This window comes from Leptonychotes weddellii, chromosome 13, assembly GCF_054177405.1.
Source record: "Leptonychotes weddellii isolate Sample4059 chromosome 13, ASM5417740v2, whole genome shotgun sequence".
In the NCBI taxonomy this organism is placed as follows: domain Eukaryota; kingdom Metazoa; phylum Chordata; class Mammalia; order Carnivora; family Phocidae; genus Leptonychotes; species Leptonychotes weddellii.
The window spans coordinates 16,847,589-16,862,870 of NC_138381.1; the positions used below are offsets into that span (position 1 = coordinate 16,847,589).

Here is a 15,282-nt window from a genome sequence, read left to right on the forward strand (position 1 = left end):
ATTAGAGGGGGAGGGAGGGAGAGGGAGATAATCTCCAGCAGAGTCCACGTTGAGCGCAGATCCCAGGATCCTGAGATCATGACCCGAGTAGAAACCAAGAGTCAGATGCTCAACCAAGAGTCAGACACTCAACTGACTGAGCCACGCAGGCACCCCTGTATATTTCCTGTTTTAAAAAGTCTAAAGAAAATTTTAAAGAGGAAATTAAACATTCAAATGGTACTTATTAGCCATCTTCTGTTCTTTTTCTTGACTCTTTTTCTTTTGCACTTGTTCTTAGGCGAGTCACCCCAAGCCAAGCCTTTAAACATAAGCTTGAGCACATGAAATCTTGAACACATTAAAATTTCAGTGGATGATAAAAAGCAAGTTTTCTTAGTGCTAAATAACTAACTGCAGACACCTAGAGGAATGCCACAAAACACTATGTACACCATCCCATACAACATGATTCCATACTCTACTTCTTCTGTGGCATATGTTCGAATGTCAGGCCTCCTGGAAAATTCTGCACATCTCTCCTTCCTTTGAGCATTTCCCCAATTCGCATACAAGCCACCTTACTTCTCCTGCAGTGGGCCACCAAGTCCCAGAGGGAACTCTTGGACAACAGTTACACTGACGTCCCTCGCTCCAGGAAATCCACAAGAGATTTTGGTTTTCAATGACGGAGCCAAGCTTAGACATGAGGCAGCACAGCTCCCAGGGCAAAGGGAAAGATAAGCATAGAGGGAAGAAAAGCATGACTAGAGAGAGAGAGAGAGTGTGCAACCAAAACTTACAAAAACCCAGCACCACCATCCATAAGCACATCTCCAGTCTGGGTCAGTGCAGACCACGGAGCAGGCTCTCCAGAGTTTTCAGAGTCTGCTTCTCGGCCTGTGCATCCCCACGATAGCACATCCCACCTTCCATTCCTTCATTAAGATTTAAATTACAAAACACATTTTCCCAGGCATTTTTTTGTATCTTTTCTCACTTAAATCCAATGGATCATACCCTTTTCCTAATTTTGAAGACATGTTTTCCAAGAGAAAAAGATCAACTTTTAAATGGGAATCAACAGCTACTGATTCAATGGAGATAATTATGTTCTTAGATTGGTTCCAAGTCTCATTTTCACAATATCAGTAGAAAGTTTATCTAGAAAGGAGTCTATATTCCTTCACTAATGTGTTACAAATGCTTTTTGAGTTTAAACACCCACTAAAAAGGGAGGGGGAGGCTAAGGAAATATACACACAATATATAAGAATAGGAAAGACATAGTAAATATGTATAAGTAAATTGCGGGTAGGTAAGGAATTCTTTTTGAAATAGGAGTTATCTTATGAATTCACTAATTCAATCACTCATTCAATAAACATTTATTAAGATGATGCTATATGCCAGGGTACTATTCTTTTTTTTTTTTTTTTCTGGTATTATTTTTTTTTTATTCTTATGTTAATCCCCATACATTATTACATCATTAGTTCTAGATGAAGTGTTCCATGATTCATTGTTCGTGCACAACACCCAGTGCTCCATGCAGAACGTGCCCTCCTCAACACCCACCACCAGGCCAACCCATCCTCCCACCCCCCTCCCCTCTAGAACCCTCAGTTTGTTTTTCAGAGTCCATCTTCTCTCATGGTTCGTTGCCAGGGTACTATTCTATTGCTAGAAATACAAAGTAAAAGCTACATGCCCTCACATGACTCACAGACGGCAAGTGGAATGGTCACTTCTTAACAATACTACAAAGTCCAAGGGCAGAAGTGTAAACAACAAACTGGGACATCTTCCAGAAGGGATTCAGGAAGATGGTGAAACTCAAGCTGGGTTGGAGGGAACCCTCAGAGCTTCACCTCATGTGTGAGACACTGAGGGTAGCACACCAGTCAGATGAAGAGGTGCATGCAAAGTCTAAGTTAGGAAGCAGCAGGGTAGTCTGGGGCAACAAAGTTCAGTGTTGCCATAGCAGCCAGGGAGGCTCAAGATAGGAGTCAGTCCTTGTAGGGCCCCAGGCACCTCACTAAGGTGTTTGGATTTTGTGCTATAAACAATGGGAAGCCATTAAACAGCACTTAATGGGGGTGAAGGCTGATGAGCTGGCTTCTGACACTCTGAGCAATGGAAGTCGTGAATTAAAAAGGAGGGCAAGGGAATGAAGACAGGGAGATGGTTGCAGGAGGATATAATAATAATAATCCGATGTGGAAAAAATGAAAGTCCAGACCTATGCATTCTTTGTGTAAATGGAGAAAAGGAAAACCATCAGGAGATTTAATTTAAGAGGTACATTTTACAAGAACTGGCACTAACTACATGTGGACATTGTCAGAAAGTAGGAAAGCCAGGATTATCCCTTATTTCCAGTCTGGGATGGTGGGTGGTTAATGGTACCCTTAGTGACGCCTTTAAATGAGATACAAATATAAAAGCAGATGAGTTTTAGTTTGGTAAAAAGTACGGCTCATTTGGAACCATACCAAATATAGTATCTACACCTTCTAAGCACAGAAGGTATGTTAGGTACTACAAAATATGAGTTTAGTATAATAAGGTCTTTGGATAATTGTAAATTAACTTAAGAGTAGGTATCTACAGAACATTCAGGCCGAAAGACATATTAATCTGATATTCAGAAGAAAAGCCTAGATGGGATACAAATTTGATAGTTATTAACGTAAGTGGTAGTTAAAAACAAAGAAAAGGGAAAGCCATACTTACCAGAGGGGAAGTATGAGAAAAGAAAATGAATGACTAACAGCTATAATTTTGGCTATATTTTAATACTCCTATCAGAAACTCTCAAATGCTATACTTAGGAATTCTACTTAACACCCTATCAACACGCAAGTAAAGCTGAGTGTTAGAACACCAAACAAAATTTTAATTCATTTTCTTCCCCCTGATTAAAAGTACAGAAATGTGAATTATTTGGAGTGACATATTTCACTCAGAAATCCATAGTTTTGTTTTTCTTGATATCTGTTTTCATGAAAACTGCATGGTAAATAAACCACAGTGTTAGTAATTTATAATCATCCAAAGACCTTAATATAGTAAACTGATTTTGTAGCGCTAACATTCTGAAGTCAAAAGCAAGGGCAGGGATAATTATTCAGAACAAATGACTTAAGATTCACATAGATCTGGGCACCTGGGTGGCTCAGTCAGTTAAGCCTCTGCCTTTGGCTCAGGTCATGATCTCAGGGTCCTGGGATCGAGTTCCACATCAGGCTCTCTGCTCAACAGGGGGTCTGCTTCTCCCTCTCACTCTCCCTTTGTGCTCTCCCAACCTCTCTCTCTCTCAAATAAATAAATAAAATCTTTAAAAAACAATTCACATAGATGTAGTACCGTTTTTTTAGACAGTAAATTTTAAGTTAAAGAATGAGAAGGAAAGGAAAGGAGTGCAGCGTAGAAGTTTATTCTAGTTTAATAATTATAAGGCCTCTGGCTCTATGTTGGAAGTACTTCTGATTTCTGAATATGTAATGCCCCACAATTCTTTGGAACTTACCTGTATTTTAACAGGATGAATTTCCTATCTTTCAGTCAAACAAATGTATAGATATTTTATAAACAGGGCCCTTAGTAAATAGTAAAATGCACAAACCAATATTTAGTCTCAGACTAGATGTCTTTTTTAGCTCTATCCTAAAATACTAGAGATGCTGACTTTAGTGTATGAATACATGTTAACGTGTCCGTTTTATATTGATGACTCCAAAAAGCTAGACAGAACAATAAATATTTCATCTTACATGGATGCAATAAAATGTTTAGTAATAAACACTACTTACGTTTACAGTCTTACATCACAGTAGTCCTAAATAATTTAAAGAACAAATTTAAAAAGAACATTTGAAGAATATGTGATTTTTTCTAAAGGAGATAATCTCTTGGTCTAAATTTAGAATAACAAGTTTATATTTTAAACAATAAGATATCCAGCAATTACCAGTACGATATCAAAAGCAATAAAGGTAGACTGTGACATCATCTCACATTTGGAAAGAAAAAAGATGCTGAAGTTCAATGAGTTTAAGAACATTAGGCAGTGTGGGGTTGTATTTAAGACCACACATAAGCTTTAGAGTCAGGCAGGACTCATTTTAAGTCCCAGATCTACCACTTCTTAAGTATGTAACCCTGTAAAAGTGACCTCTCTGAGTTTGTTTCCTCATCTATATATCTGGAAAAATATCAGTATCTACTTCAAAATGTTGTTAGAGTCAAGTGTAAAAAGTGCTTGGTACATAGGAAATTGTCAGTGAATGTTACTTTCAATTTTTCTTAACCCTTCTCTATTTTTTATTTTTTTCCACAGCATTTATTTATTTATTTTTACAAATTACACTTAAATTTTACAAGAAATATAACAAATACAGTTAACACACCCATGTGAATCCACATATCATTGCTGCTTTTGTTGTAAGCAGCTGAATCTGTCAAACTGTTCTGCTGATCTACTATCAACCAGTCTCTCTTTGACAATGTCAGTGACTTCTGACCCTTTATCACTGTTATATGGACAGTGTGTCCATGCTGCATTGAACAAGGGACTGGATACTGCACTTTGACCCTCAGAAGAATTTAGTGACTTTCTTAAAGGGATCCATGCAGGTTTGTGAATGGAATCTTTCCAAAATTCTTTTTAACTGCAATTAGGGGTAGGCTGTTTTAAAATGCAACATTTAGGGGACATATAGCTTCCTCGTCACTCAGAATGCCCTCCTTTATCATGATAAAAACTATATAAAGATAATTAATTAAGTCAAAAAAGATTATAAGTAATCTAAAATTTTTCCTATATAACTCAGTTTTTAGTGAGATTTACTCTATAAATATAATTATGACCTATTTAATATTGTAAGGAAAACAAGAACATATTACTTACAAATAATGACTATAAATCTAAATAAACATTTAAGTTATAATACTAAAAACAAAAGTATGCTGTACAAACAAAAGCAAACACATGTGTACAGTAATATTTGTGTGATGCTGAAATTATACTCTAGAAACAATCAATGCCATTCTTTTTACTGTAAAGAAAATACCATTATTGTTGTTAAAACAGATTTTAATACACAGAGTACTGCAAAACCTGAAGCAATTCCAATGAAAAAGAATGAAAAAGTACATTTCCTATGCATACTGTACTGTAGTATAAAAAAATTACATGAAATAGGTTTTAATATTTTTTCTACATAAAAATAATATTAATCCGTGAAAATGGCTCATATAGCTTTGATGTGTAATTGAAAACATTTGGTTAAAGGAAAAAATCTGATGAACCTCAAGACAGAATGCTGAGTAAAACGGACTGTGTGTGTCGACCAAGGCACACTAGCATTACTTTGTACAGCCGATCAATAGATATTAGCTTTAAAAAGAAAGATACAGAAAGAAGCTGTTGCATATTTTTTTTAAAAGACAGGGTGAAGGTTTAAATTGTCTCAATCAAGACTCAATTTTTCTTCCCAGTTTTTCCAGCTGTTCTTTTCCAGTTAAGACTCTTCATTTCAAATAAATTTAATTAGTTCCAATTGATCATAGCTAACACTTACATAGCTTTATCCATGCTTCTCTCCTTTTATAAGGCAAACACTAACAAAGCCTGCTAGGCTCAGATCAGTGTCATAAGACAACATTCACACCTCATGCTTTCTCACCCAAAAAGAAAAATTTCAAAAATAATTATTCTGTCTAAAGCACTAAATTATACTTCAAATTTAATTGGTATCTTGGTTAATTGTTTAATTAAAGGTAATTGAAGAATTAAGTCCCAAATTGCTACAAATACAAAATTAGTATAACTATGCATATTAGCCTAACTAGAACTTCCAAGTAAGAGTTCATTCAAAATACAGGCAAATATGTCTGCCATAATATAATTTCTATTTATTTTATGAGAAGACATTAATGGAGCAATTCTTTTTAAGTAACCAACAAAACCCCAGATTTTTCAAAGTGAATGGCTGAACTGGCCAGCTTTCCCTTCTGTAGTACTTGTGCTCTACAATGGTGGTTATCCCAAAATAAGATTATTGTGCCTGAAACAGGTTTTTCTCAACGCATCTACCATATTTTTCATAATGTAATTTATATAGAATTCTAGCCAATAAAAAGAAATATGGTTTTCTTCTAAACCCTCACAAAAATCTATACCACATCTTAATCAAGTCACACAATTCAAAGGTAACCTAAACGATCTACAGACTGCAGCATGCTAGTTGCTTTGACAACACATTAAGGAAGCCTTTTTTAGTTATTTAAATTCTTTGAATATTCTTGCCTCTAGTACCCATGCCATGAAATGAATAAATCAACTGATCAAAGCCATTCATCACATATGTTTAACTTAACCTTGTACAGATTAAAATATAGTTTACACAGCATTAATTGACTCTCCAAACTAGATTTTCATTTTTAAGCTTCTTGATTTTTTTTAATAATAAAATAAAAGCACAGTCATGTGCTATTTGCAGTCTCATGACTTTGTGGTAGAGTGCATAATTCAAAATTTCAATGTACAGACTTAATAATGCTTACTTGAATGCTCAAAAATTTAGATTTTATTCCAGAATGCAAATTGAGTTATTCTACTGTTACAAAGGCAACTTCTTTTCCTCTATGAATTAAACCACTACATTTTACAGACTAGAGGGCCTTTAAAATTAATAGGGAATTAAAACATACTATAACATTTAAAGAAGCACTGAAAACGTAATAAAGAAAGTTAAAAAATATTCGCAAGTGAAAGAATTTCCTTTAGTAGCTACTGACAAAATTTCATAATTGTGAAATGACTTTCAGAAAAGTTGGAAATTTCTGGAATCATTTATATTTATACTTAAGTTGAAATTTTTTTAAATCAATGAACTGACACCTTAAAAGGATTAAAAAGTAGCAAGTAGTAGGCAGCACCGTTTTTGTTGGTTGGTTGGTTTGTTTTTTACTGGAAACCAGATGCTCCCCACTTTACTCAGCAGCTTATTTGCAGCAGTAGCACAAGGCTCTAGGTTTTTGGTTACATGCCTTGTAAATTTTCAAGGGAGATCATTAGGCTTCCTCAACTTCCTTCCAATGAAAAACAGTAGAACCTGCCACACAGAGCTTTAGAAGAAAAAACCTTTCTTTAGTTTTTTTTCTTTAGGTTTTTACTGAAAATTGTCCTGATGTTTTCTGGGCATGCTTCTTTTTGAATGATTGATTACTATTAAGTTACTATTTGTTGCTTCACAATAATTATAGATTTATATGGTCAGATTTTTTCAATAACCATCCAGACAAAAAAGTTTATCATTCTTAATACCAGTAAAAATATTTATAGTGGGTTGTTCTTAATCCTCTGTACATTAAAAGAAATTCAGCTGAATGCATTTGGAGATCCAGTAACTGAAACTGATTTAAGTCTACAAAAAGATAGGCAGAACATATATGAACATAAAACATATAGAATATGGAACATATGTGGTATATGGCTTTCCTAAATTTTACTTTATGCCTTCATTTATGTAATAAATAATACAGGTAAGAATGGTCAGTATCTACACAATGTAAATAACTTTAAAAAGCCGCACCCACTCATATCCTACAGGTACAGAGAATATCTGGAAGTTTCCTTACACAGCCTATACTGCACACATTGCTACTAGGACTTCAGTATTGTGCAGTTTACCCTATAATTGCAAAACCTTTTATAACATAATAGGTGTATTCCTCTACACGCTTCAAGGCTTTCATAATGATCCTAGCCTCTGAATTAGAAGGTCTCCAGGAAATCAAATGCACAGCTAGCAGGTTCATTGTTATAGCAACAATAAGCAAACCTAGACCAAATAAATGGTTCTGCTTCTTTCTACTTCAAGATCAAAAAGGACACTAAAGAGTCTCATAAAACTACACATTCCACCAATACAAGTTTCCATCTTTTCCACCAACATATTTAATCCCCTTATAAATGATCTAAAAGCATTTTCCAATTTTGGACAAAGTTCATCCAAATTATGTTAAAGATATCCCTGCTTACCAGTCGTGATGTCATCATCTGCAAGGTCATGCTCTTCCTCCTGGACTTTGGCTTCTGGCCCCAAGGCATCAGGAGCAGTGCTGATAGTCTGCAGGGCTTCTGCTGAGACTCCAGCTACAACAAATGGAATCACAAGGTTTAGTTTTAAAAAACTAAAAGAAAGGTGGACCAAAACTCTTAAACTTTTCAATTTACTTACTGGATACAAATGCAATACATGAAAAAAATACAATATGTTCACCACAATTAGGTTGAGACAGAAATTAATGAACAAAATATTCATGTGTGCTCTATTTCTTTATATGTATATATGCACATGGGTACAAACTTTACTAACTTAACCTAAGATCTGGGAAAAACAGAAGAAGGATGCTTCAGTAAATTACATTCTTACTTGATTCCTTTCAACATTTTTGCTTCAGTTACTTTAGGTGATCTAGACATAATTATGATGCACAGAAGGAAAAAAAACTAAAAAGTGCAGGACCATTTTAAAAGTTACTTCTTTTTTTTATTTTTTTAAAGTTACTTCTTTTTGATATTGAGTAGCTTATAATTTGGGGGCTGGAGGGAGGGATGATGACAATGCTCTGGGTCTCTGTAAGAGACCTGAAATGCACTGCCCCGAAGTGGATACTATCTCTGTCTATGGAGGAATTAGATATGAGATCTGATCATTATCACACTGAAAGAACCTAACTGAAGCAGATGGCTGCACTAGATCAGGGGCCAGAAGCTTCCATTCTATAAATCACCTGGGAACTTGCCAACTGAAACACATGTCTGTTCCTTATACACTATTTTCCCACCCTTGAAGATATATTTTGTTGTCTACCACATTATTTCTAATTTGGTAATGGATAGTAGGGTGTCTCAATATTTTTCATACAGTTATCAACCGGTATTACTAAATCACAAAATACAGAAATTTCACCACTGGAAGTTACTTTAGAAACGGAACCTTCTAATCAATCTTTTAAATAAGTACTTCAATAACTGCATTCATAGTATCCACAGAAATATTTTAAAAATCAAATCTATAAACATTCAAGGACTTCTTTTTTTCCCGAGGGTGTATTAACTTAAACATTTCTATGTGAAATTCAATCTTTCTGCCTCAGGTTTACCAAAGTCATCAAGAGAGGAAAATCTTAGTCTTGAACCACCTGAATGACCCAGAACTGGATTTACCAGTAGACAGTTCCAAGGCCTAATGACTTCAATTTGGGAAGGAGGACACACCATGTAAGTACTACTACTTTGTTCAGAATTGCTCCAACAAAAAAATGAGCAGTGCTAAATTCAGTGGTTGCTGATGAATGCCAAATGATGTCATCCCTCTGCAGTATCATATTGCTGTTGGGTTTTCAAGATAAAACTTTAAAAAAGGGAGGGAGGTTACCAGAAAAATACTATGAAGTTAATTACTGAGTTAAAAATGGCTTTCAGTAAAATAATCACAAGGGGGAGGAAATTAGGTAAATGCCGTATGTCTAAGGATTTATTGCTGAAACACAAAATCAAAGATTATGTCATATCAAATCAAAATATAAATCTCTGAAATCTCTTGGTCTTGTTTCTTAATACTTGTTAATTTTGAAAATGATCAGAGAAATGGGGAAAAGATATTAAGGAACAGTTTAGATAGTACCAACTTTTATTAGTATTTTCCTTTCCTATAAAATTAAAGGATTCAATAAAAATAAAGCTTGTATTTATGTAGTAACAAGTTTATAAATCCATTTAAATTCATCTCATTGAATCAGAGAGGTTAAGTAACTGTTCAATATAACACAGCTACTAAATTTGAGAACCAGTATTGACACATAGGTCTTCTGATTTCAAACCCCAATATCCTTTTCACCATAAAGTTCTTCCAGGGAATGAGTTGCTCAGGGCAGGGTAGGAGGTATGACAGAACATCACAGCATAACCATGAAAACTCATGGACTATCACAATCCTGAGTATCAACGCTGTCAAGCCCCCCCACAAAGTTCTTGTGCTGTGCCCGGTGACTAGTCAACTATGGGCAGTCAATACTTTGGGACAGAGCTTAAGAGCAAACATGCATTTCTCAAAGTAACCAAGGTTCAAACACCAAGAAGTAGCTATGCTGAAACTGGTTCTTTGATTAATGCTTTCCAAAACAGTTACAAGATCCTTTATCTCTTGACAGAAAAAAATATATATATATAAAGGAAAGAAAAACAGAAAAAAGAAAACTACAGATCGATATCACTTAGTCTCAAAAGTCCTAACTGAAAGGTAAAGAAATAGAATTCAACAACACAGACAAGGAATTACACACCGTGATCAACTGAGATTTATTCCAGGGGTGTAAGTCTGTTCTATGTTCAAAGATCAATCAACCTAACCAAAATATTAACAGGCTAAAGAAGAAAAAGAGCATATGATCATATCCATCAATATTCAACATCAACCTATGATAAAAAAAAAAACTTTCAGAAAAAGAGAAATAGAGGGGAACTTCTTCACTTAATAAAGAGCATCCGCTAAAAATCTGTAACATTGTACTTAATGGTGAAAGACCGAATGCTTTCCTCCTATGATCAGAAATGAAGCAAAGCCGTCCACACTCACCTCTCTTATTTAACAGAGCACTGGAACTTCTAGCCAGTATAATAAAGTAAGAAAAGAAAATGGATACAGTTTGGAATGGATGAGGTAAACTGCCCCTATTTAAGGATAAAATGATTGTCTACATAGATAATCCAAAGGAATAGACAAAACAAAAACAAAACAAAAAACTGAATAGGTGAGTTTAGCAAGGCTGCAGAATATAAGAAAAAATTTTTTATCAATTATATTTTTATATGCTGGCAATGAAACTACATTTAAGAAAATACTACTAACAATGGTTCAAAAAGCTGAAATACTTAAATGTAAATCTAAAAGAAACATATACAGGGGCACCTACGTGGCTCTCAGTTAAGCATCTGACTCGATTTCAGCTCAGGTCATGATCTTGGGTTATGAGATCAAGCCCTGCTTCGGGCTCTGTGCTCAGTGGGGAGTCTGCTTGAGATTCTCTCTCTCCCTCTCCCCATACCCCACCCCCCTGCACCCTCGCTAGCGCTCTCTCTCAAATAAATAAATAAATCTGAAACAAAAATATACAAGAATTGTATGCTGAAACCTATAAAATACTGATGAAAAAAATCAAAGAAGATCTAAATAAATGGAATGGAAAGACATACCATGTTTATGTACTGGAAGATTCAACAAATAGTAAAGATATCAATTCTCCATAAATTGATATACAGGTTTAATGTAATTTGTATCAAAATCCTTGCACAATTTTTTTTTGTAGATATAGACAAAATTATTCTAAAATTATACGGAAAGACAAAGGAACTAGAATAGCTAGAACTTTGGAGGGGAGGAAAAGGAAAAGGTAGAAAAAAACCCATATACTCCATTTCCAGACTTATTATATAGTTAAATTTATTAAAACTATGTGGTTTAAGGTTAATGGAACAAAACAGAGAACCATGAAAAAGATGCATACAAATATGCACGACTGATTTTTGACAGAGATGCAAAAACAATTCAATGGAGGAAAGATAATCTCTTCAACAGGTGGGCTATTAGAACTGGACATCCATAGGCAAAAATATGAACCTTGACCTAAGGCTCACACTTTATATAAAAAGTAACTCAAGGGGTGCCTGGGTGGCTCAGTCGTTAAGCGTCTGCCTTCGGCTCAGGTCATGATCCTAGGGTCCTGGGATCGAGCCCCGCATCGGGCGCCCTGCTCTGCGGGAAGCCTGCTTCTCCCTCTCCCACTCCCCCCCTGCTTGTGTTCCCTCTCTCGCTGTGTCTCTCTCTGTCAAATAAATAATAAAATCTTAAAAAAAAAATTAACTCAAAATAGATCATGGACTTAAATGTAGAACATAAAATTATAAACTTTTAGAAAAAAAGATAAAATCTTTGCGATATATGCCTAGACATGACACCAAAAGCATAATCCATAAAAGAAAAAAATGGCAAAGTGGACTTCAGCAAAATTAAAAACTTTTGCTCCGCCTAAGACCCCATTAAGAGAATGAAAAAACAAGCTACAGACGAGTACAAAAGATTCACAAATCACATATCCAACAAGGGACTAGTAGCTAAACTATATAAGGAACTCTTTTTTTAAAATTTTTAAATTTTTAAAGATTTTTATTTTTAAGTAATCTCTACACCCAATGTAGGGCTCGAACCCACAAACCCAAGATCAAGAGTCACATGCTCTAGGGGCTGAGCCAGCCAGGTGCCCCTATGTAAGGAACTCTGAAAATTCTACAGTAAATAGTCTGGCAGTTCCTCAAAAGGTTAAACAGAGTTATCATATATAACTCAGCAATTGTACTCCCAGGGAATGAAAACCTATGTCCACACAGACTTGTATATGAATGTTCACAGCAGCACTATTCATAAAAGCCAAAGAGTGTAAACAATCTGAGTTGTCCATCAACTGATGAATAAATGTATAAATATATCACAATTTATCAAATGATAAATAAATCCTGATATATTCATACAATGGAATATTAATCAGCAATACAAGGAAGTATTAGGTAAAAGAAGCCAGTCACAACACATCTATGATTCCATTTACATGAAATGTCCCAAACAGACAAATCTATAAAGTACATTTGTGTACTTAGGTCTTGGGAGTGGGGGGAAATGGGGAATGATACTATGGGTACAGAATTTCTTTTATAGACAATGAAATATTACTCAGCCATCAAAAATGAAATCTTGCCATTTGCAACGATGTGGATAGAACTAGAGGGTATTATGCAAAGTGAAATAAGTCAATCAGAGAAAGACAATTATATGATCCCACTGATATGTGAAATTTAAGAAACAAAACAGAGGATCATAGGGGAAGAGAGGAAAATATAAAACAAGATGAAACCAGAGAGGGAGACAAACCAGAAGAGACTCATAATCATAGGCAACAAACAGGGTTGCTGGAGGGGAGGGGGTAGGGATGGGATGATGGACATTAAGGAGAGCATGTGATGTAATGAGCACTGGGTATTATATAAGACTGATGAATCACAGACCTGTATCTCTAAAACCAATAATACATTATTGTTAATTAACTGAATTTAAATTTTAAAAATGTTAAAAAAAAAGAAACCCTATGTAGATTCACACACACACAAAAAAAAGAATTCCTTTTGGGGGTGATGAAAATGTTCAGAAATTGGTTGTGGTGAGGGTTGCACAACTCTGTGAATATGCTAAAAAAAAACAACAACCCTGATTTGTGAACTTTCAAGGGTGAATTTAATGGCATGTGAAGTATACTCAATAAAGCTATTTTTTAAGAGTTTGCCTTCTAACATTCCAAATGAACACAGCAACAATGCTACTTCTGCATACTCTCTTGGAACCTTTTCTATCATGCAACTGAAGAAAAAAGGGGGAAAAAGAGCCACATAGAACATTTATGCAATAAGAAAATGAAATTTGCCATGAATATTTTGTGTGAGGAAGCAGTAATGTTCCATTTTTAATTTTTAAAAAATTAAATTATATTCTTGATTTTGACCTTTTGTGTAACTCATTCTGTTAGTACTCACAGTCAAAATATCTGGGTTGTTTTGGTACCAATCAATAAAAAGACATTGGTCTGGTTACCTCAAAATTACATATATTTCACTTTTTTAAAGACCAGTTAACTATCCTAACTTCAAACTGGGCATTGGGTTGGTAACAAAATACCTAAGATTCCTAACTTTTGTTGGGAGATCACAAGGGAAGAGATACTGAGAATGGGAAGACCACATTACTACCATCAACTCTCAAATTGAAATGTTGCAGATCATTAAAAACTAATTTTAACAGTTCACTTTGAGGAAATGATAGAAGCTTTTCCTTTTGAACTTTTGGACCATACAGTTATGGCAAAAGATGAGCAGAGCTATTATTTAATCCTTCTAAGCATGGCAATCATTATCTGCAAAAAAGGAATAACATTTAAAAAAATTCCTAGTCATAGCTTAGCTATTTCTAATCTCCACAGTATTTTACATGTTATGTTACCATCTTATGTTAGTAGGCTGACATCAGAGCAGACATTCTGTGAAAGGCAACCATAGGCTAGGGGTGTGGGTAAGAGACTGACTACAAAGTGGTATTAGAGTAATGAAAATAGTCTCTATGTTTGGGGGTTTTTAAGATTTTATTTTATTTTATTTTTATTTTTTTAAAGATTTTATTTATTTATTTGATGGAGAGAGACACAGCGAGAGAGAGAGCACAAGCAGGGGGAGTGGGAGAGGGAGAAGCAGGCTTCCCGCCGAGCAGGGAGCCCGATGCGGGGCTCGATCCTAGGACTCTGGGATCATGACCTGAGCCGAAGGCAGACGCTTAACGACTGAGCCACCCAGGCGCCCCAAGATTTTATTTTTTTAAGTAATCCTCTCCACCCAATGTGGGGCTCGAACTCACGACCCCAAGATCAAGAGTCACACACTCCACCAACTGAGCCAGCCGGTGCTCCAAAAATAATCTCTATGTTGATTGTGGAAGTGGGGACAGGACTGTTCATATTTGCTTAAGACCCAAAGAACAATACAATTCCTGAAAAAAGGTGAACTTTACTATATATACATTATACCTCAATAAACCTATCTTAAAAAAGAAACTGATACAACAGAAGGTACTACATCATTGTCACTAAAGAGAACTGAGGATTATGCCAGAATATAATGCTGCTTTTCACGAAACACGAAGACTACAGAAAATTGTTTTACTTTCTTCTTGGCATAGAAAACTAAACTTTTTGAAGCATAAAAGTCAGTTTACTCCTGTCCACTATCAATAAGATGATGAAATATTCCTGAGAAATAGGAAGAAAAGTCCATTTAGAAAATACTTATATGGAAGCCTCAGTTTCTTGCATATTAATAATAAAGATTACAAAAGTTGTCAATTAATTATATGGTGGTACTTTGCTGTTTTCTTATACACCTGATGTAAGTGAGCTTCTTTGTCAAACCACACCATAATATTTAAGACTTAGTTACTTCCTGAGTATCCCCAAAATATTTGGCAATAATGAACATCTCATAAATGCATCTTGAATAGAACTGAGTACTTTCAGTCCCATGATACAAATTATATTATTTAAATATACTAAGAAAATAGGAGTAAGTAGTAAGCTTTGGGGAAAGATGTACAATAAAGAGATGATGATATTGAGATAAAGGAGAGAGATACTATAACA

General features: G+C 35.1%; 1 protein-coding gene across 1 annotated transcript in view; it reads right to left on the bottom strand.

Moving 5' to 3' along the window:
- WDR7 (WD repeat domain 7) overlaps positions 1-15,282 on the bottom strand; it is a 338,052-nt gene that overhangs the window by 167,847 nt on the left and 154,923 nt on the right. Inside the window, exon 21 of the mRNA XM_081802523.1 lies at positions 8,030-8,143. Within this exon, the coding sequence (XP_081658649.1) occupies positions 8,030-8,143 (114 nt within the window). The remainder of the gene's footprint in view (positions 1-8,029; positions 8,144-15,282) is intronic.